General features: G+C 42.6%; 1 protein-coding gene across 4 annotated transcripts in view; it reads left to right on the forward strand.

The window, feature by feature from the left end:
• Positions 1-272: 272 nt before the first annotated feature.
• ZEB1 (zinc finger E-box binding homeobox 1) overlaps positions 273-21,852 on the forward strand; it is a 106,476-nt gene continuing 84,896 nt past the window's right edge. For 2 of the 4 annotated variants that reach the window (XM_031616050.2, XM_031616052.2), the window contains exon 1: positions 767-873. In XM_031616050.2, the coding sequence (XP_031471910.1) occupies positions 816-873 (58 nt within the window). In that variant the 5' untranslated portion in view covers positions 767-815. Of the gene's footprint in view, positions 295-766; positions 874-1,159; positions 1,319-21,852 lie in introns of those variants that run through there. The other 2 variants (XM_090143064.1, XM_090143063.1) reach the window with 2 other exon arrangements.

Here is a 21,852-nt window from a genome sequence, read left to right on the forward strand (position 1 = left end):
CCTATATCCAGTATAAATCTCCTCTCTTTTAGTTTGAAACCATTTCCCTTGTCCTGTCACAGCAGACCCCGCTAAAGAGTCTGTCCCCTTTTTTCTCACAGCCCCCTGCAGACACTGACAGGCCGCTCTCGGCTCTCCCCGCAGCCTTCTCTTCTCCAGGCTGCACAGCCCCAGCTCTCCCACCCTGTCCTCGTAGGAGAGGTGTTCCATTTTTGTGGCCCTCCTCAGGATGCACTCCATCAGCTCCACGTCCCTCCCGTTCTGAGGTTTCCACATCCGGACGCAGTGCTGCAGGTGAGGTCCGTCGGCGCAGAGCAGAGGGGCAGGATCACCTCCCTCGGTCCCACAGCTAATGACGCAGCCCACGACGCGTGGGCTTCCCGGGGCCCCGCCGGGCTGCGGGCAGCGCCGGGCAGCGCCGGGCAGCGCCGGGCAGCACCGCTCCCCGCTCCGCTGGCGGCACCTGGCCGCTCCCGGCGCCGCTCCCCTTCGTGCCGCGCCGCTGACTGCGGGACTCCCCGCCCGCCCCCGGCGCCCCCCCCGCCCGTCCCGCGCCCCCCGACGCCGGAGGGCCGCGTCCGGCCCCGCGCCCGGTACCTGGGGCAGCGCCTTTTCCCCCGCCGCCGTTCAAACGCGCTGCCGTAAAGCGCCGGTCTCCCCTGGCAACAAGGTTCCGGCCGAGCACTAGGTGTAGGAAGGTGATGTAAAAGTAAAACCACCCAGTGTCGTAAACCAGGTCCGGGGGGGAGGGGAGGGCGGGCGGGGGAGGGCGGGGGAGGAGGTGACTGGAGCATTTAGACACAAGCGAGAGGATCATGGCGGATGGCCCCAGGTGTAAGCGCAGGAAGCAGGCGAACCCGAGGCGCAACAACGGTCAGTGAGCGGCGGGGCGGCGGGCGGCGGGGCGGGCCGGAGGCCGCGGGCCGGGTCGGGCCGCCGGGAGCGCGGCGGGGGGGAGGTGGGGAGAAGTAGAAAGTAATTTCCCCGCCGCTCCCCGCCGGCAGCGGGCTCGCCCCGCACCGTTATATCCGCTACCTGGCGCCCTCCTCCGCCTAGCGGTGCCGCCCGGCCGGGACCGTTAGGCGCTGCCTCCCGCCTGCCCTGCCCGCAGCGGGACCGCGGCCCCGGGCAGCGCCGTGCCGCGCCGCGCCGGGCGGGGAGCGCCGAGCGCCGGGGGAGCGCCCGGCCCCGGCAGCGCCAACTCCGAACTTGGTACCTGCGGGACCCCGGCGCGGGGGCGGGATCCGGCGCTGTGCCGTGCTCTGCGCTGCCCGCGGTCCCCCCTCCCGGAGCGGCTCCTCGCCCCCGGTCGGCGCCGGTTCGTTTAATTCCACTTTTTTTTTTTTTTTTTTTAATTTTTTATTTTTTTTCCCTCTGCCCTCGGTTTATTTACATTTCTTTTTCCGGGGGGCCCTGTTGCTGCCGCGGGGGGGCCGTCTTCCTGCCGCAGCCCCGCGCTCCCCGCAGCCGGGCCGGGTCGGAGGGGGGGGCGAGCGAAGGGCGGCGAAGTTTGCTGCCTCTTTTTGCCCCCCCGGCGCGGTACCTGCCCGGCTCGGGCGGGGTGGCAGCGGCCCGGCCGGGGGCCCCCGCTACCCTCCGCTACGTGACCACTGCTGCAGTCTATATAAGGAATTACACTTACATTTCAGACTTAAGGGTTGCTGTGGCTTTTCTTTTTTATTTCTTGGGGGGATACGTGTGTTACTTTAAGATGCGTGTTGAAGGTACGCAGCCGGGCGAATAAACGCTCTGAACACCCACTCCGTACTTATTTTCTGGAAAATAGAGAAGTAGTCGAGTTGTCGTCGCGGCTCTGCGTAACGGGGTGTGCGGCAGGAGGTTTTGTAACCTTCCTTGGCAATTTTGGGTTTTATGTGGCATTTCCTGTGCAGGGTCACAGATAGGAAGGCTCTCGCCTGCGATCCGAGATGTTTTCGTGCGCAGCGGACGCTCTCTGAAATGCACCAGAGACGCTGCTGGTGCCTCCTCTGCGATCCCAACCACGTTGGGCGTGAAGCGCCCATATGCCGTGGCCTGTCTGGGGCTGGCGGGCTCCTTGGGTCCCTTTGAACTCGGGGGAGGGGGCTCTTATTTTTGCTGTGTGCGCTTTATAAGGAGTATTTCTGTTTACACGACCGCATTAGTAATTTCTTGCACTGGTTTAAATATTTGTATTTCCCTCATGATTTGGCTCTGCGAAAGGTAAGTTTGGAAAGTGCTTCTCTCTTTACCTTATTTAAAATGTTGCTGATCAGAAAAAGGGGCTTTTCTTGCTGCTGACGACATGTGTGTGACATGTGAGCCTGAACCACCCAGCGTCTGTGCAGGAGCTGTAAACATGTTTACCTGAACAGGAAAGAAAATGGATTTTTCTCTTAGAGATCCACTGATACGGACAGCGTGCTCTTAAAGCGTATCAACAGATGACTCGAGAGAAATTCTCTGGAAGCATAGCTTTTGAAATCAATGGGAAAAAGAGATTCCTGATTGCTGCAGCAAATGGCAACTTGTGCAGGTAGAAAAAAAGATGGTGTTTAGTTTTCTCCTGCATGCATGTCAGCCCCCTCCTGCCTTCTGCTCTCGTTCTCCAGGGAGGGATTTATTTACCACGCTTGCTGTCAGTGTTTTTCCTTTGTGCTTAATATTAGAAAAACAGATTTGAGGCTGTTTAAGCACAAAACGTTTTGTCTGCAGTGTTTTATTGCTCACAGAAAACAAAAGGTGTAGGAGACGTGGTGCCGTTCCAGGTATCTTTCATCTTCATCACTTTCGGACCTCGTAATTGCATCCTTTTTATTATGAAATGTCTTTGAATCTTTATCGAGTAGTTCTGCTGTGTAGAATATGTCTTGTTTTAGGCTGTTTCTGGTAATTTTTTTTTTGAGGAATTAAAACCAACTTCAGTCATTGTGCACTGAAGCATCAGGATTGGTTAGATAATAGATTCTGGATAATAGAGATTTCTCAGCAGTGGGTTTATGTTTGACTTGCAAATGTTTACTAAAGAAAACAGCTAGACAAATGTTAACCCTTTAACCTTTGAAATAGGTATGAGGCTTATTTTTTTTTCTTCTAGATCTCTAAATGACTTTGCTCTTACAGATTAGTATCTCCTGTTAACCCAAGCTTGATGTACAGGAGATGCTTCAGAAACAGTCTTGTTTATAGTGTGCACTAAATCAATGCTGTGCTGTTCTAGTCATCTTTTTTTCTTCCTTTTGTACCAAGTGGGACCTTATTAGAGGGAAGTCATGTTTTATATCCAATGTGTCAATTAACAACACTGGGCTATGGCATCATTAGCATACTTTAAACTTTCCTTCTGCCTATCTGTTAACAAACTTAATGTAGAATTCTCATACTGTAAACTTTTATTTCTTTTTGTCTCTGCATTTGAGAGCCAGAACTTATGGCTGCCGTCCTGATGCATTAACTGCTACTGAAAGACAGTCTGACCTGAACGGTAGAGCTGGTCCCTGTGCTACCTTCTTTATTGACCACTACGGCAGATCAGCAGAAGAGCTGTCTGATTGGTGCTACATTAAAGCCTTAAAGCAACAAGATCCGGCAGCTCTCAAACCTGAGGAAAACTATTCTGCGTCACTGTTCTTACTTCTGAGCAGTACATGGAAACGTCTGCCGCACTGAAGCAGTTAGTGAAACGTTAAGATAACAGCAACATTCTGATAAAGCAGGAACGTAGTGCTGGTTGGGAGTTTCTCTTCCTATCTACCTTCTCCCCTTTTTTTGATAGAGAAAGTGGGAGGAGAAAAGAGGGATGGGATTTTGCCAGTCATCTGCACTGTCACGCTCAGCTGGTACTGTGCACACTTAATAAATTCAACATCAGCAAAAGTTTTCTTGTTTTTATTCTATTATGAATGGGCTTGCAGGATCAGATTAGTTGCTTTCTCAGCATTTCTATTGTATGTTATGATTGTCTTAATTCCTATTAAAAAGCAAAACTAAAAATACTGCATCTTGTATTCTTAAGCATTACTGAGAAAACGAAAACCTTTGGAGCATCCCTTACTAGACACTGTAAAAAGAGGTTATCAACCTTTCATGTTGTACTAAAACCACTGTAAATATACCTTCAGTTCTTTATATGCATTTTCAGTAGTAAAAAGAAAGATAGGTGGAACTGAGTAAATTCTGTATGCTGATGGGTGGATGTGAGGAGAAGGCATGAGGCAGGGTTTTTGTTTGTTTTCTCTCTCCCTCCTGGTAACAGTAAGTTAATAAAATGTTGTGTAGGCTGATTTGTTAGAGTTTTGTTTTTAGTTGCTTTATGGTTCAATTTTTTTCTCTTACTTTCTATTATATAATCACATCATAATTTTTTTTTTTTTTTTTTTTTTTTGTGAAGCTGCTGTGTTAAGAAGCCCTTCAGTGCCTTTGGATAGGCTAGAAGCACGGTGTGTTTCTGCTAACTGCAAGGTGACAGCTGCTGGCTGGATGTCAGGTCTCGGTGATGCTGGGGATGCAGCACTCCTTGCCATGCCTTACTTCTCTTGCTCCCTCACTCCAGCATTAATTTAAATTAGCGTTTGGAGAGTTGAGGAATGCAGCCCAAGTTAAAATTCCAAGCACAGTGAACAGATCTATATGGACAACTGAATAAACTGTTTGAAACAAAGGAAATCTTCTCTCATATGAACCAATAATAGTTCTGTTTTAATTTTAGCTACTGAAATGTAAGGGAATGTATTTAAGAGTGTTGTAATCTTTTCATTTTTCGCTCAGTGCTTGTTATTTCAGTGGTTGCGAAGCAGTGTTTTGAGATGATTGGCTACCTGAAACAGGTTTGTTTTCTAAGGTGATTAGCTGTCTGAAACACTTTTCCTTGCTTACAGGACTGTGGTAAATATCTTGCTGAAGCAGCAGATGAAAAGTAGTAGGTGGATGAAACTTTCAGTTGGGACATGACCTTACAAATCATAGATCATCCAGATAAGTTTTTCAGTTAAAGTCTGAGGATTTGGCTTGTGAATTCAGCTGAAGTGTGCTGTGGAAAGCCTTGTCCTGTAGCAGACACTCCTCCTGCTGAGTCTTCCTGCTGCCTGCCCTGGGCCTGTGACCAGCCATTGCTGTCAGCAGCACTGCACGGGGTTTAGGCCTCAGTCCTGGGCCTGTAACAGGGCTGTTGCTGTCAACAGTGCTGCTCTGCAGTTGGCGTTGGCTGTGTCACTGAGCTCTTATCCTGACAGTGCAGAGAGAGATGAGCTCTGTAGGCTCTGCCTCCTATGCAACTGCAAGCAAGGGGCTATTTGAGTCCTGTAGCTTATTACTGAAGTTTTACAGTGTAGGGTAGAGGAAGAGAGAGGCAGGAGTAACCTAAAGTGAAAATACCTGTGTGATGCTTTTCCTTTTGTGAAAACATGCATTTTGTAGGTTTTAAAATGCTAGTGAGGAATGGCAAGGATTTCTGATGTGCATGGAACTTATTACTGTGTTTAAGAAGTAAAGCCTGGTTCTGTGAAGCTTGGGTTGTGCTTTTATAACTTTTGGGTTGTGTTTTTTTGGTTTTTGTTTTGTTTTGGTTTGGTTTTTTTGAGCAATTGTTCTCTAGGACAGGGAAACCTGCTAGGTCTATGCTTTGTAGCCAAATGGCTCTGAAGGAGCTGTACTTCTAAACTAAGCCATTATTTACCAAAAACGTGAATTTGCTGTCTTTAACTCAGCTATTTACAGTCACTTCTAAAAATCTAGCTAATTGATGTTGCAAGCGGATGAGTGTGTGGTGTGCTTTGTTGACTGTGAAGCCAATACTTAGCACTGCGTGCTGCATCTGTGGGTGTCTGAGGGATTCTACCTGTGATGGTTTTCAACCTCCTGTTTTGTACTTGTGCATAATCTAAACAAAATTCTTGCTTTATGTAAACTTTTGTACTGATTTGCCATGTACAGATGAACATTAAGTGCTTGATATTAAAGAGGACAGCCAAATTCCTGACGCTCTGTTCCTACTTAAGTTTTCCAAAAGGATCTTCCCAGTTATGGCAGAGCAGCAGGATCTAGCTTGCAGCTATGGTCTCAGAAACACTGATGGTTCGTTCTGGCAGCTACAGGAGGGCTGTTGTTTTTAAGAACTAAAGTCTCAAGTGACTTACCCAAGGTCACACAGGAAGTCTATGGCAAGACTGCATCTCAGTCCGTTTTTAATCCTTGGGACTACGCTTGCATGTGGCTTGATCTAGAGACTTACCGTTTAGCAGTTACTATTACTTTCAGTTTAAGTATTTAAACTTTTTCATATTTATTCTCCTGAAATGCTTGTACTTTATATGAGCAGGAGACGATGTGCAATACTCACTTCTCTATAGTCATTGTGAAGTGATATTATGAGTTATCAACATAGATTACAAAGCATCACTAATGATGTTCCAGAGTATTGTATTTGAATGTTTTGGCTGCTTTTTTTTTTTTGTATTCTTAGTTTGAGTTCAATGATGTACAGGTGGACAAATATAGAACAAAACAGGGAAGAATTAACTTAAGACCTATGCTGTTAAAATCAGAATCCCTACTCTGATGTGTGGGGTGTTCGGAAAGCTGCTTTCCGGAAGGTTAACATCTGGGCTGACAACTTGTCCAGATTCTGATTTTACTGGGGCAAAACAGAGATGACTAACAGAGTTTCAGCGTATGACTGTTATTTCTAACATTTTTCAAATGTTTGGCAAGTTTAATAAAAAAAAAAAAGCATAACTTTGCCTTAAAATAAGTTTCCCGCCAAGGCACCTAAATGTCAGACTTCAGAAGTCTGTTTGCTAGAGCAAACCCATGCCAAATCTGAGTTTCCCACTGCAGCAGGTGGTTCCAGGGGTTGCTGCCACCAAGCAGAGGAGCATTGAGAAAGGCTTCTGTAGGGCTTGCTTCCTGCCCAAGGAGCTTGTGGGGGAAGCAATTGAGTGGGCTGCAGTCTTACCAGCATGTGCTGTGTGGTAAGGAGGGATGGTGGAGCAGGGAGGGGTGTAGTCTAATTTGTACTTTAAGGTCTGGTGCCTCATGTCTGACACCATGGTGGCCTTTCACGGAGACGTGAATGTGGGTCTGGGTGCTGGCTGAAGCAGGGGATCACAGTGCAAAATAGTTTTGACATCAATTGATCAGATTATGTACTGAAACACTGGAGTTGTTGGGGGATTCATGTTGGGGTACTTATGTTTGGTTTTTCATGCTTTCTGCTCCTGTGTTAGATTACCAAGTGTGGTGCTTTTTCCTTTTTTTTTTTTTTTTTTTTAAAATCTCTCTTTAAGCTGTTGCCTATGAAATAGTCAATTTCTTGTGCTAACTATCAAAGGCACAAATATTTCTTATGGATCTTGGTTTGCTTTTCTGTCTGTTTGATGCTTTATTTTTAAGTTATTGGAGAGAGTAACAAGTTGATATTTAAACTATTCAGTTATAGCTTTTAATCTTTGCTTGCCTTCCTCTTATGAAGACAGAGTGGGCTTATTTTAAGCTCTCCTCTTGTGAGGAGTCTCAGTGTGTTTACTTAATAATTTATTTGGCTCTTTTTTGTGTAGATCAGAAAAAGTCCTGTGTTGACAGTTCAGGAGAATGGAAAGCACACTCTAGAGTGAAGCTTGTAAAGCCATGCTGTATTTAACTGTGGTCAGTATTTTACAAATCTGTTTCAGTATTCTTGAGAAATGATGGTATCTTTGTCACCATCATGTAAGCACCTTTCAGGTAGTAAAAATAAATGTACAGTCTTCTCAGTAACTATGCCTGTACATCCGATTTCTTGTGCAAATGTCTTGCATGACAGCTTCCTTTCACATCCTGGGAGGGTAGGTGATAGAGCAGAAAGAAGAAACCTGTTAAGGTTGGATCTTTACATATGGAGCAGCTGGGCAGTGATTCAAATGTTTCAGTTGGTTAGTGCTAAACATGTTAACCAGGGTCCTTTATGCTTGCAAGTTTGTCCCCTGAGGAAACTGTGATGGAGTCAGATTTTTTTTTTTTTTTTTAAAGAAACTTTATCTCTTATTGAACTAGTTTATGATACCATTACTGGAATGTAACATTCTCTTTTAACTTTGTTTTTTAAAGAGCAACAGAAATTAACTAAAAATATGCTTTCTTGTCTTTGGGATGTCGATGCTATTTGAAAGCAGCCTGCTTCAGCTCACTCTTTTTCAGCTGTCATTCCCAGCTGCCACAATTTCTTAATGTGAGGACTTTACTCCTGTTGTTGCAAAGCAGTCTGGTTAACAACTGCTGTCACCCAAAGGTGGAAAACCTGAAAACTGGCATCCTTTGTTTTCATTACAAATGCTTGCTTTCTGTTTGGTAGTATCTCCCTTGTTCCTTGGGCTTACTGTCTCCATTTATCCTATTTTTTGGGAATTATGTAGAGCAGATAAGCACCTGTAATAAATGATCAGTGCATTCTTCTGGATCTGTTCAGAGTCTCAGTCATGAAAGAATGGGAAAAAAAAATATATCTGTTCTCTGCTGAGATTACATTCCATCCTATCCAGTTAGGGTGTCCAGATGTGAATGTCATTCCTTGAGCAGAAGTACTCATGAAACTACTTTGAGCACTAAGGAGCTCATGATTTTGTCATGAGAGAATGGTGTAAAGTATATCAGAAGAAAAAGAAACAACTCTAACTGCCTTTTAAGTACGTATTTTAAATGTGTTCTGGATTTGATGCAGATATCCTCTCTTCCTATGTGCCTTTGTGGCTTTTTTTCTATTTTCTTGAGTCCAGTATTGGAGCTACAGTGGAGGAGCCATTGAGAGTGCCAGAGGCAAATGCATTCTAATGCTGGCTCTGCGCCATGCTCCTGAGAGACATCCATGGGCAAAACTTGAAATAAAGGGGTTAAGAATCTGATATGGTTGAGGATTTTTACTTACAAACCGGTCTGCCTGGCCTTATTAGGATCAAATACTACGTGGGCCAGTGATGCTAGATAGTACCTTCAGTTACTGTGATATGAAACATTTTCATTATTTCAGCCAACGTTCATATTCTGACAGACAACTGACAGATACTGAGGGCAATTTTCTGTTTTGTAGAGACATCTGTCTGCAGAGCATCTATGGGAGAAAGCAAAATGAAATTACAAAACATCACAAATGTGGCATGATTGGAAAAGGCCTGGGGAAATCTATTCTGTCTGAAAAAGTGTAAGCTAAAGAACAGCAAATAATACCTTAATTACAGGGCTTAGGCTGCTATTTCCTAAACTGATGTTTTTAACCTAAAAATTGAGTTTTCTTGTTTGTTGTTTCTAACGACTCCCCTCACTACCAATATGTAACGTTAAGAGGAAAAATGTCTGAAAACATAATGGAGATGAGTTGTCTTTTTTTTTTTTTTTTTTTTTCCTACATGCACTGTATTTAAACAGTTTTTTTTCCTCAATGTTTTGAAAATTTTTGCCTTGTCCTTACAGGCGTACATTGAATTTTCCTTCTTCCCTCATCCTGTTCCATCTTATTTTGCTGAAGCTCCAGAATGACATATAGGGTCAGTCCAGTCAAGTTCTAGACTGGAAAAGGAAATAGGATTCCAAATGTGTACCATGTCTAATCTTCTCTCCTATTTTGCACGTTTGTGCTTTGTTTCTAGTACTTACCAAATAACTATTGGGAATACAGGCTGGGTACCAGTGGGTTTGTTCTTAGAGTATTGTTTTCAGGGAGGACCAGGATAGTGTTAGCTCCTCAAGGGGCATGAGGTAGTGAGCAAGGACTCTGAAGCAGGTTTGGCGTTGTAATGACTGGCTTCCTTCCCTGCTGCTGTCCCTTCCCCTTCCTTGCAAGGCATTTTCATTTGAAAGCTAAGGTGTGGTCATCAGGCATATCTGTTCTCAACTTCCAGTAATTTTTAGCTCACTGTGGAACTAGACCATAATTACATATGCAAATACAGTATTTTTTTTATTATTCTTACCTTGTACATGTGGGAGAGAAAGATAAGATTGCAGCATACCACCAGGGATGAAGATGCTGAAGAAGTGAGGAAGTTCCCTTCCCTGGGGCTTGCCCTGTGCAGGGGTTCAGAGCTTCTTTGTCTCAAAGGCAACAAGAAAACTCTTCTGATAGACTTATCCTTTAGATAGGAGCACTTTGGGTCACTTGTATTAACAGCATTTTGATACATTCTAGCTGTTTTGAGTGCTGATGAGTGCTGAGAGTGAATTTGTTTGCAATAGGAATTTCTTTTTACGTTTGTATGTACATTATATCCAATACCTTAATCTATTAGTCTAGCTTGAATGCTCCCTGCGGTAACACAAGGCAAATTCAGCAATGATACTATAAAGCATGGAGACTAATCTGTGGAAAAGACTGTTCTGACAACTTATGCTTTTTGTGATAAGTCTTATCTTGTGCTTCTTGCAGGTTTTTAAGTTCACTGACATGCTGTATTACTAGAACTTTGAATATATTTCTAACTAATACTAGAGTTAAGCTGGAATAGGTTAATATATTGTAGCCAACATTCTGGGAGCCCAAAGGTGGAAAAAGTTAAAGAAACAAGAAGCAACATGAATTGGTAGTTGTAGCATGGGGAAGGAGGATTGTTCCCTGACAAAATGCAGTGTAAGATGCCATAGTTCTCCACATTTCACCACGTGTGATAAAGCATACCTTCAGACATCAGTCTGTACAGCTGGGAAGGATGAACCAGATTGATACCTGAGTTTGTAACCATCTAAGGCTAGCAGCAGACTTTCTGTGAGCTAAGCTAGTTCACAGAACTAGCAAGCATGAGAACTTTAGCTTTCAAATTCTAAAGCATATGAGTAAAGCTAGTTGAACAAACCTCTGTTGCGTGTTGAGATCTTTATGATCCTGACAGTTCTTAGAAGGTTTGATGCAAACTGTCACCTGTAGAGCTGATGCTCCAGAAATATCCCAGTATTCCTTTTACCAATGCTACTTTTGATTCTGCTGGAATGCATCCCTTCAAAAAGGAGGAGAGAGCTGGGCACTTAAGAATTCTATCAGATATGAGTGTTTGCTTCATTTTGGTATGAAACTGCAAGTCATCTCCATTTAACTTATTCTAACTTTAAAAGGAAAAAAAAAAAAACAAAACAGCTGCTTGGTGTGCAAAAACAAAGGTAGTGAAATTATGTGCTTGTGCATGTAAAATAGTTTGGATATAGGGAGATTTACCATTATTTTAAATAAGTTGAGTTATTTTTCAAGCAGGTAAGAAAACAGAAGTGATAAAATTGTCAATTTCTTGTTCTAGTCATTTACTATTGCTTATATATAGTACTACTTTAATCTTCCTAATTATAACCAATATTTGTAAGCATGCTGAAGCTGCTGTAAAGCAAATCCTTGGAATAAAGGTATTTGTGACTTTTCAAGTTAAGATGCACTTCCAAGTTTGTGCCTTGGTGCCTCTTAAGAGACATACTACTTCAACTTTCTTTTTGTTTCCCCACCCATCTATCTTTAAAGAACTCGTGCGTCTTCATTCAGCCACAGAAGCAGTTCAGTGTCTGTTTTGTTGGTCCTGGAGTCTGCCATCGAAGTATTTTGCAGCTGAAGTGTGTGTGCGCGTGCGCAGCCGTGTGCTGTTTTTCTGCCCTTCCTTTTGTCTGTCAAGCTCCTGGCTGATAGCAGATTAGCCATCCGAATGTGGGCAGCAAAGAGTAATAGGCTGCACAGAATGCCTGGGGCTTCTCGCGTACAATAAAATGAGTCCATTAGAAAGCAAAAAATGACAAGGCTGCCATGGAGGATATCTGTACTGGGGAGATGGAGAGAACAGCCTTTGGTTTATGATCATGTTAACGGGTGTAAAATAAACTTAATTTTTTTCAGCTGTCAAAAGTATTCCTAGGTGCTTTACAGGCTGGTGCTGAAGATCCTTCCAGCAGGAAAATACTGATGAGCAAGTGGACGATGTACTGCTTGGTGTGTACACGTGGGGGAAGGCTGGCTGTAGCAGCGTGACAGTTCAGTTTCATTTTCACTGTGCAGGTGTCTTCCTTCTCCTTTCTTGTTAATCTTTGCTTCTAGTGTTTTGATTAGTTACAGATTATCTAATCTGCCCTGCAGAAGTGTGCTAAGTTTAAGTCTTCTGGAAGATGTGCTAATACAGATTTGAAGGAAACTGGGCTGGCTGAGACAGAGGGAATCCAGATGTTGGAGGAGGATACAATAAAACTGTAGAGAGTTGGAGAGAGCAGAGGCACAAGTCTGTGTGCAGGAGCACAGTAGCATGAAAAATAGGTAGGAATCCTATCAGGGTTTTGACAGCTACACTTACCTGCTCTGAGAATCTGCTGTTAAAGTAAATGATGTATTTTCTACAGTTTCCTGTATGCGTAAGCTGTAGTGGCTGCTGTTGGCCTCCTAACTTCCAATTACAATTTTCCAGAAGGCTTTCTGGATGCTGTGACATGCAAGCTCTACATTGTTTTTCTTTTTTCAAAAGTGTACTGCTCCCCTCTCTCTCCCTTAAATACTAAAGTTTTTATGACATCTTTGACTTTTTTTTTTCAGTATGTCTTGCTTGTTGGTGTCTTTTCAGCATGTCACTATGCATACAACCTGGAAACAAATACTTCTAGCAACAAAATGTACAAGTTATAACTTGTGTTCCTATTTAATGCTAGTTACTTTGTGTTATTTTCTGTGTTCTGCCAGCTTCTGCCCAATCTCCCTGCAACTGTTCTGGATGTATATCCTGTGGACTGTGTTCTTTTGAAAAACTTCACAAACTTCGGGTGAATTTAAGAGTGATTATTCCGCAGCAGCATTAGTTTGCATGAAATACGTTTTTATTTCACAATTCAAAATCATTTCTATGATCATGTGCGCTTTTTATTGCACTGTGTATAGAGCTGTGCTCTAGCTGCTTATGAAGGAAGCTGGTGTTGAAACAAAAGCTGTTATCTATCTCTAACATTGGATAGTCTGTAGATGGAGACAACTGCAATAAATTCCAGGCCAGTTTATTCAGAGAAGATCTGTGGGGTTTCTCCTCTGCATGTCCCTGTGAATGCTGTGACGGGCAGTGGGCAGTAAGTTCTTGTCCCCTGTGGACAGGGAAGTGGTTGCTGGTGGTAATGCTGGCTTTTCAGTTAAAATACAGGAATGGTATCTGTTACAGGGGACTGAGATAACTATGCATCTTGTAAATCCTCCAGCATCTGTGATTTAGTTGGCATTACTGAAAGCAGTGTTGTGCATAAATGCAACTTCCCACATGCATTAATGAATATGAATGGAAACTCTAGAACTGTTTTTGTCTTTCAAAATTGTATGTCCAACTGAGAAAGGTATTGCTGCCTTGGGCTGACCTGGCCTGACACAGCTGTGACACTGAGCTGTGTCAGCTTTTCAGGACAGATTTGGGAAAGTTACAGAATACTGGAGTAAACCGTACAGCAGTTGAAAGCTCAACTTAGTCATGTGGAGAAGTAGGATATATGGTTCTTGCTGTCCAAAAGGTATTTAGGGTGTAGAAAAAGAAGCTATTCCTTTGGTAGATAATTTAACCCCAGTTCCCTAGTGTTTAGGCTGCAACTGTGGAGTAACTGGTTAAAGTACTGCCTATGAAAACTGGTATGTATGGAAGGATCTGTTTAATAAACCTTTTCATGTTAAATTATTCAAGGCATTTCAAAAGATTTGTGATGGACTTTACATCGGGTGGGGAGAAGACAGTCATCTTGTTCCTTAACGTTGTGCCCTTAATGTGCAGTAAGTGATACGGTGTGTCAGGCTGTCTGGCCAAGCTGTGGACCACTGCCAAATGTCCCTTTCAGACATTCACTGCAGCAAGGAATGTTTGAGAGACTTAGCTGGGTCTGTACCTGCTAGTTGGGAAATAAGCACTTGCACAACCTCACCTGCACTAATCAAGTATTTCAAAAAGCATTGCTGGAATAAAGTCCTAGCAGATACCACATATTTCTTCATGTTAGTTTTGTTCTGAGTGTTTTCTTTTTCTTTTTTTTTCCCCTGTTAAAAGCATTCTTACTGTTACAGACTTTCATACCTTGCTATTTTGCATTCTACTTCTGTATGTGAAATCCCGGGGCCAACCCTTGCCTTTCCTATTGACAGATGTACTGCAGTTAACACAAACTCCAGGTTTTATGATGATGTGCCGTTGGCAAATTTGCTGAGGCAGATGTCCTGGCTGGTTGGACTATTGTATGTATTCTTTGTAGGTAGCAGGTTGTACTGGCAGGTGTCATTTGTAATTGAATGTGGACTATGACTGATGTAGATCAATTTTTCCTGGGTTCTAGGTGTTCAGAACCCCTCTGATAAAAGCTGCTTAGGTTGCTCCAAAAATAATGCCTCTTATATTTCTATGGAATGACAACAGACACAAAGAGCAGATTAACACTTTGACAGAGCAAATTCTCAGCCATAGAATGCTGTCTTACAACACAGTCATCACCATTAGTTGTGCATTTTTTGCCAGCAGTGGGGGCAAAAAAAAGAGATTGCATGCAGTGCAGTATTTAAAAACAAAACAAACAAACAAAAAAAAACTGCACCAGTGGAGGTTGCTGCTGCTGAAATGTACCACCCAGCACCTTGCTGTGCTCACATCCACTGGTTGGTCTCCACCAGTGTTCATTGAACTTTGAATGCTAAGGAGTGTCATTTTCTCCTCATAGAGGAATTCAGTTTCACACTTCTGCTTCATATGCACTTCCGTGTCTGGTATCATTTTGTCAGACTATCCTTGTGCTGGCATCTGTCGCACAGCAACAACATGGAACAGAATATTGGTGGGAAAGTCTAACCTCTACTGCCATACCACCAACATCTGCCTCTGTGGGCCAACATAATAAAATAGGGGGCATTACTTTTGGAGCAACCCTTGTAAAATAGCGATTTTGATCTTATTTGCTATGTAGTAACGAGATCTCGGAGCTAGCTCTTACACAGAAGGAAAATCCTTATTTCCTAGTAGGCTTGTTCGTTCTTGAGCTCCACTGTGCTGGGAATGACTGAAATCCCAGCCTGCCTATTGTTACTTCCATTGTCAGTATTCAGATGCACTATTTAGAATTTCCTATACCTGTGAAATAGGTGTGTTAATGTTTTGTCTTTGGTATCTCTAGAATAAAACCACCCTGTGTGGTTACTATTCACTGGATTTTTATGAAGGAGTGAGGAACATCACTAGTGTCTCTATTCGTGGGTTTAGAACATAAATGTAGTAAATACAAAGGTAAAGCTGCCACTAGCATTGGGTGGAGTGCAATGGCACTTCTTGGATGGGTCATCTGCTTCTGATCACTAGTCCACAGGTCCCAGATCTGATTAAGATACGAGTTACTCTTCTACCTTTTCACTAAATGTTCTTCCCAGACATTTTGGCTCTAAAACTTCTATTCAAAATTGAATTTTTGGAAAATCAGATCCCTTTTGGCTTCAGTGAAGCTAGATGTTTGAATGTAAGCATACAACCTGTTTCAACACTGTGAGGCTTGTGCAGCACCCCAGGACGTAGCTTGTAGCCTTATTTAAACCTGAAGTGCCCACTTCTCTTCAGACTCTCAGATTGAGAATGAATCTATATCTTTTATTTCTGAAAGGTCTTCTGCTTTGGTTGAGATACTGATTTGTTGGTGGTTGTTTTTGTCGTCTAACTGATACTCTTTGTTTCTACTTCTTCTGTGTGTCTTAGGGCCTGTGTGAGTCCCAGTTGCTCCAGTTTGGTGGGATTTCTGTTCTGTGTGTAGAAAGATGATTTTCTTGAATGTGATCCAGATAGACATGAGGCTTTCACATTTTTATCCTATAGCAATGGTTCTTATGAGAAACTAAAGACTCCTAGGTGTGGTTTTGAAGTCTCATGCTGTTTTATCCAGGTGACCAAGAACTCAAAGAAATTAATTATCTTAGTGCTCTCTATCCATCAGCCACGAGTTCTGGTAACTTAAGTCATACTGTGCTGTTTTGCCAGGAAGATGCTTCCTGTTAATGAGGCCATCCTGGGGTTTGCCAGGAGACAGTCTGCTCTGAAGCTGAGGTGGCTGCTTCCAGACGCAGTCAGAAATGTGAGCCTTGGTTCACTTTCTGAGCATTTGCTTGCGTCATTTTAGGCAGTAGAGGAAATCCAAATCCACATCACCTATAGTTGCTGCCCTAAAAACATGAAGCTTGTGTTCTTGCACCTGTGTCATGGAGGTCTGTCTGAGATCTAAAGTATTTTAAATGGTTGTTCTAGCAGCTTATTATGGGTCTCCTTAATGTCTGTGGGAGCAAAATACTTATCAGTTGCAGCTATGCAAAAAGTCCATGAATTATGGAAATGCTGTGAAGGGAATTGTTCTGTGTACAGACTAACTTATCCTTAAAATCTTTTTTCATGCTGGACTGGAAGAGAGCTTTAAGATGCACAGAGCTACAGTACATTTTGATCCCCTTTCTTTTTCTCTGCTTCTCTCAAGGCTATTTCGGGAAAGAAGTGGGGGGGAGGGGAGGGAACACAACAGAAAACAAGGGAACAAAGCTTTTCAGCTTAAATAAGGCTTATGATCTCTCTGCTGTAATAATAGGTGGTTTAGGTTTCTTGAAACAATTCATGTAGTCTGCAAGACTTATGTGAATCCTGCAGCATACTTCAGTACTTAGTACGTTGTAGCCAGGAACCCTTTATTTAACTTGCAAAGACTGAAATGTAATCCACAGCAGAGCAGTTTGTACTGCATCAAAACAAGGAGTGTCAGACTGTTTCAGAAGACACTTGTCACCTCCAGAATTTTTTAGATTCATTCATTGCTTACCCTTAGATTTCTTTCTACTTGTAAGGGTAGTTTGGAAAACCACACAGACAAAACATCTTGATATTCCTGCCTCAGATGCTGTTTGTGATGTCTAATCAATATTTGTGATGCTATTTTGCATTAAATCTTACTTCTCTGTACCTCCCTGATTCTTAAACCATCCTTCAGCCTTCATACTCTCCTACAGAACTCAGAATATTTTACAACTAGTCAGCCACTACACCAAGATGAATCTGTTCACTTGCACAGCATGATAGAATAGGAGGGATTTTCATAATGTCCTGAACTTGATCTGGCAGTCATTAGAAAAGCCATGTGCTTTGTTCTCACTGGGGGACGGAAGGGATTTGGAGAGATATGAGGCCTGTCTTGCCTTATGATGTCTGTGTTGTCATCCTAGTAGCATCACATAAGGAAGGACCAGGCTTTATTAGTCTCCTGTTTCAGGCTTTTCAGAAGTGTGTCCTTTATTTTTAATGTTTTTCTGTTTCTTCAGCAAGTGTGACACTTGTGGAAAGCCTATTACATACAGGTTTCCGTTTAGGTGTGAGAGCCCTGGAACAAAATAATCCATTTTAAGATTTCATAAACTTCTATTTAAATTGGTTTCCTATTCGTGGAGGAAGGGTGTAGATGAAGTCCTATTAGATATCTAGATGTTCATAAGGATCTATTTTCATAGTAATAAGAGAAGGCAAGCTTTGTGTTTCCTTGTTTGCTTTTTCTCATTTGGCAAAAAGAGGAAGGTTGTGTCTTCTGTCCAAAGATTATTGAAATTGATGCTTGAGTGTATGAGCTAAAGGAATGTAATGCAACATTCATCTCGGCTAATGGAGCACATCCTGCTGCTAAACATGTGCTGTGCTGCCATTTCGTTGAGAAGCAGCTGGTTGTGGGTTCTGTGTGAGGTGCTACCAAACCCTGTGCCTTCGGAAACCTCAAGATTCAGGGCCTTCCTTTTGGCAGATGCACTTAATGCCTCAGCATGGGGCTGAGGGTAGTGGTAGGGGACGTTGCCCTTCAACATCTGGCATCATTCAAATCTAGGGAATTCTGGGTTGCTAACAGAGTCAGAAACCTGTCTGTTGCTGACTATGGCAAACCAGCTTCCTTATGTGAAACCACCTTCTGTATTGGAGAGGTTTGAAATTATCTCAGGTAAAGAAATCTCATGATACTGTGCGTTGCCATGGGCAGACTGTTATCTGTAATGCAAAAAGGCGTGTATTTTCTTTAAAGAAAGCACTGCCTCAGAAACTGTTTCTTAGGTAGCAGAACTCTTCATCTGTAGTACAAATAATCTGTTTGCTCCGCCGTGACGTGTTTTGGAGTGAGTCTTGCAGCTTTCTCAATCAACAGCTCAGAGCCTAGAGCATGCTTCACAAAAGCTTGGAAAGAACACATTTGTTTTCCTGCACTGTTGTTTCTCAGCAGGCTTTCAGTTGCTACTGCCCCATTCCTGTTAGCCCTGAAGCTCTCCAGCTTGCTACTATTGAAACTTAATTTCTAACTTATATCTTTAAACATCCCTAATGAATGCTCAAAGACTCTGATACTTGATAAACTGAGAAAATCAATGAAAAGTTATTAATTAGAACTTCTTGTGCTCTCTGGTTAAGTAATGTAAATGTGACTTTTTAAAACACTTGAATCAACTGATCAACTTTTAATTAGCTTGAAAAACCAAAAGCACAATGACAAAAAGCCACAGCTTTTTGTAAAGGGGGAAACCTTGTAAGTGCTTTGTTCAGACCTTCTTTCTAATAATAATAATTCAATATTCTGCAGATTAATTACATGATTTGACAACAGGAATCTGTCTAAAAATGAAAACCACTCGTCTCTTCTGGAGAATATTGTGGAGATGAGGTGGTGCCTGTTGTGACGTTTAAATGTTTGATAAGAAACCATATTGTCTGTAAACTAAGCTTTGCTAAACATGCTATGAAATATTCTTGGCTGGCACAAACTATATGTCAGTGTCTGTTGCAGTGGGGGTTTAAACTAGTTCATTTTAAACCTTAGCAAGCAGCAGCTGAAATACTGCTAAATGACCTTTGACATAGGGACCCGTGAAGGCCCCAAGTATGATTTCACTTTCCCCACGTTCTTTGTGAATCTGAATGCTTGTCAAATCAGATGTGTGTTTAGACCTTTTCACTGAATGTGCTTGGAGGGGAAGAACAAAGCCTGGGGTCAACTTGGCGTAATCCCTGCGTTTATCTTTATTCTATTATAGTGGCTTGTGGGGGATGGAGTAACTATTTTCTCTGAGGTGAAAGTGCAAGTAGAGTGTAGGTAGGCTATCCATCTTTTCTCCCAGACTTTCCCAACAGCCTGGCTGGTCTCCTATGATTTACTTGCGTTAATGTACGGCTGACTGGGCAGGCTGCTGGTTGATCCGTGTGATCCACTATTTGTTCTGAGTGCAGCTATTCTGTGACTGCTGCACCTATTGGCTGATGTAAACAAACATGTACAGCTCCTCTTGGATAACACGTGCAGACACAGATCTATATCGCATAACGCTTTGTTCTCCTCAGTGGAGATGGGGAGGGGAGATAACATGGATTTTTATACTGCAACTACTTCTGCTTCAACGTAAATGATCTTTGTATTTTAAGAGATAAACAGCTTAATATAGTTTACTGTATGTACATATTTTTGCCTCTTGCAAGTTGTTGGTCATACTCAAGAAAGGAGTAACTAAGTCTTCTATCACACATTCAGAATGGGGGAAGCCTTCCTCCCAAAGGAAGGAATTGTGAAGTTCTATCAAACTCTTGCTGTGGACTTTTTTCGTAGTATTTTTAGATTTACTCCTGTGGTAAATTCTCTTCACAAAAAAGGATTGTTTCTGCATGGAGCTAGTGTAATCTGAATCAGTAAACAAGCTATTGTGCCATGAAGTACGGGTGGGTGGAGGAGCCAGATGACAAAAGGCCCAGTTACCTTTGCAGTTTGTCCGCTGTACCTCATGCACTTTGTTTCAGAAGAAAAGCACTATTGAAAGACTCATATAAGGAGGCAGTCTTTCACACAGGGCTTGTGGGAAATTTCTCTCCAACTTGTGGGTTTTCAGCTTGTCTAGATTTACCTTGCACATTCACAGGCAGCCCGGAACAGCATAGTGTTTCTGCACAGGGGGAAGAAAAAGCACAAACCACACCTGTGGGGGTGAGCTTTTTCTAATCTGACACTTAACCAGTATTTTCCAATTTACATGCACGCTTCCTTGGGGCTTTTTTGTTTACTTTTTAAAAAATTGACTTCTAAGTGAAGTTGTTCATTGTTTCTTAAAAACTTCCAAGCTAGGAGGTAAATTGGCCTTTTTAATTTTAGAGCTTAAAAAAAGCACTAAGATAATTTTTTTTCTTAATTCAGTCTAGTAAGGCCAATTCTGAAAACATCAGTATGCTTCATATTTTTTTAAGCTAGGCTTGGAAACTTTCTTCTGTGCTAAGTCTTCAGCTGCCTTCAGTGTCTTCCGTGCATCTCACAATTTACTTTTCTTTGTCTCAGTGGGTAAGCACTTAAAAAAAAAAATAATAATAATAATAAAAATCCTTTATCATGCTTGAAAACAAATCTGCTTTGCTTTGCTCAGCACCCTGTTTTTAGATTCGAAGCCCTTTTTCTACAGGCTGGCAGATGAGCTGCTTTATTTTGGGTGGAGCAGAGGGCTGAAGCCACCTTGGGTGAGCAGGCTTTGGCCTGGCTGTGGTGTCAGCACCTAGCGTGGCTGTGACTGAACAGAGCCCTCGGCCCTGCAGCTGGCAGCCCAGCTATGAGCTCTGATTAACAGACTCCAGCCCAGCTCGTTGCTTCTAAAATGAAGCAGCTGAGGACCGGGGCTGCGGCCACCTAAGCTGTGTGTGTGTGGAGGAGGTAGCTGCTGGCAGGAGGGCAGAACGGGTCTTTGGGTTGGGAGGCAGCCTGACAGGGTTTTGGTAGTAGCTTTCTTTGCCTGTTAGTTTTGTCCTTTGAAACTGTGTGAGTGCGTTGGAGAAATTTCCAGCCTCAGCCTGCTTAGGGCTGCTAATAACTACTTCAGAAAAGCAATTCCAGGGAACTTGCTGTAATGACCAACTTTGGCTGCTCTAAGGAATAAGCTTAGTCTCTTTGTTAAACACTGTCAAGATGATTTTGCTCAGTATCTCAGGCTGAGCAGTGTGGTTTGTTGTAGTATTTTCTCTTGCTTGTTCACCCTGCCACTTCCCATCCCAACCTGCCGTTTTCTGCTCCTTTGGCTTGCGTTTCTGTTCACGACTATCACAAACCTGTTTAAAGATGTATACTCAGTGTAGTGTTTTTGTTGCAAGCTTAGTTTAGTTGTATCACGTTGATGACTGCAACAACTTAGAATTCCCTTACTCTTGTGAGCTGTATTTAGACTATCTGCATACAAATATTATATGCTACTTTTTTCACTGTTTCACATCATAGCAAAGCTCTGGAAAAATTCCACCATATACAAGTGAAACTGATACATGATTTGAGCTCTCTTATATTTGCTTCTAAATACCAGACAGATCTATGGTTGCATTGGTCAGAACTGAAAAACAGTCAAATGTCTTTTATTGCAATATTGAGTTTTTCAATTGGTAATTAAGCTGCTTTTTTTTAATGCCACTTTCACTCTTATCTAGTGCTAGCTTTTCTCCTTGTCTTTCTGTCTCTTTTTCTGTCAGGCTATGAAACTACATCTTGTGTAAGAGTTGTTGGTTTTTTGCTTTTTTTTTTTTTTTCTCTTAGCTTTCTCAAGGCTGCTTCAGTCTTGATATTAAAGAAGGTTTTTCAGTAACTCGTGCCTCATCGGCTAGTCCTGTTTGCTGCCAAATGTGGTGTGTTCTCTCATCTTCTAACTTTAGGGCTGTGAAGGCAGAATTTGGGGAAGCAGCTCTGCCAGCTGCAAGATGAAGTTGTTGAACTGGACGGGTAATATTGAAGAAAACAAAGCTGCTATTACGTATCTAGTGCTAAGCACTGTGTTATTAGTTGCTCTCTGGGCTTTCCAAAGCCTGCTAAAGTAGCTGTTCTTCTCCCAGCTTCAGGTGGGATATGCAGTGGAGAGATGAAGCTGTTGAGGAAACTGGTTGCAGA

The sequence above is a fragment of the Phasianus colchicus genome, chromosome 6 (assembly GCF_987193195.1).
Source record: "Phasianus colchicus chromosome 6, bPhaCol1.hap1.1, whole genome shotgun sequence".
NCBI classification, from domain to species: Eukaryota; Metazoa; Chordata; class Aves; order Galliformes; family Phasianidae; genus Phasianus; species Phasianus colchicus.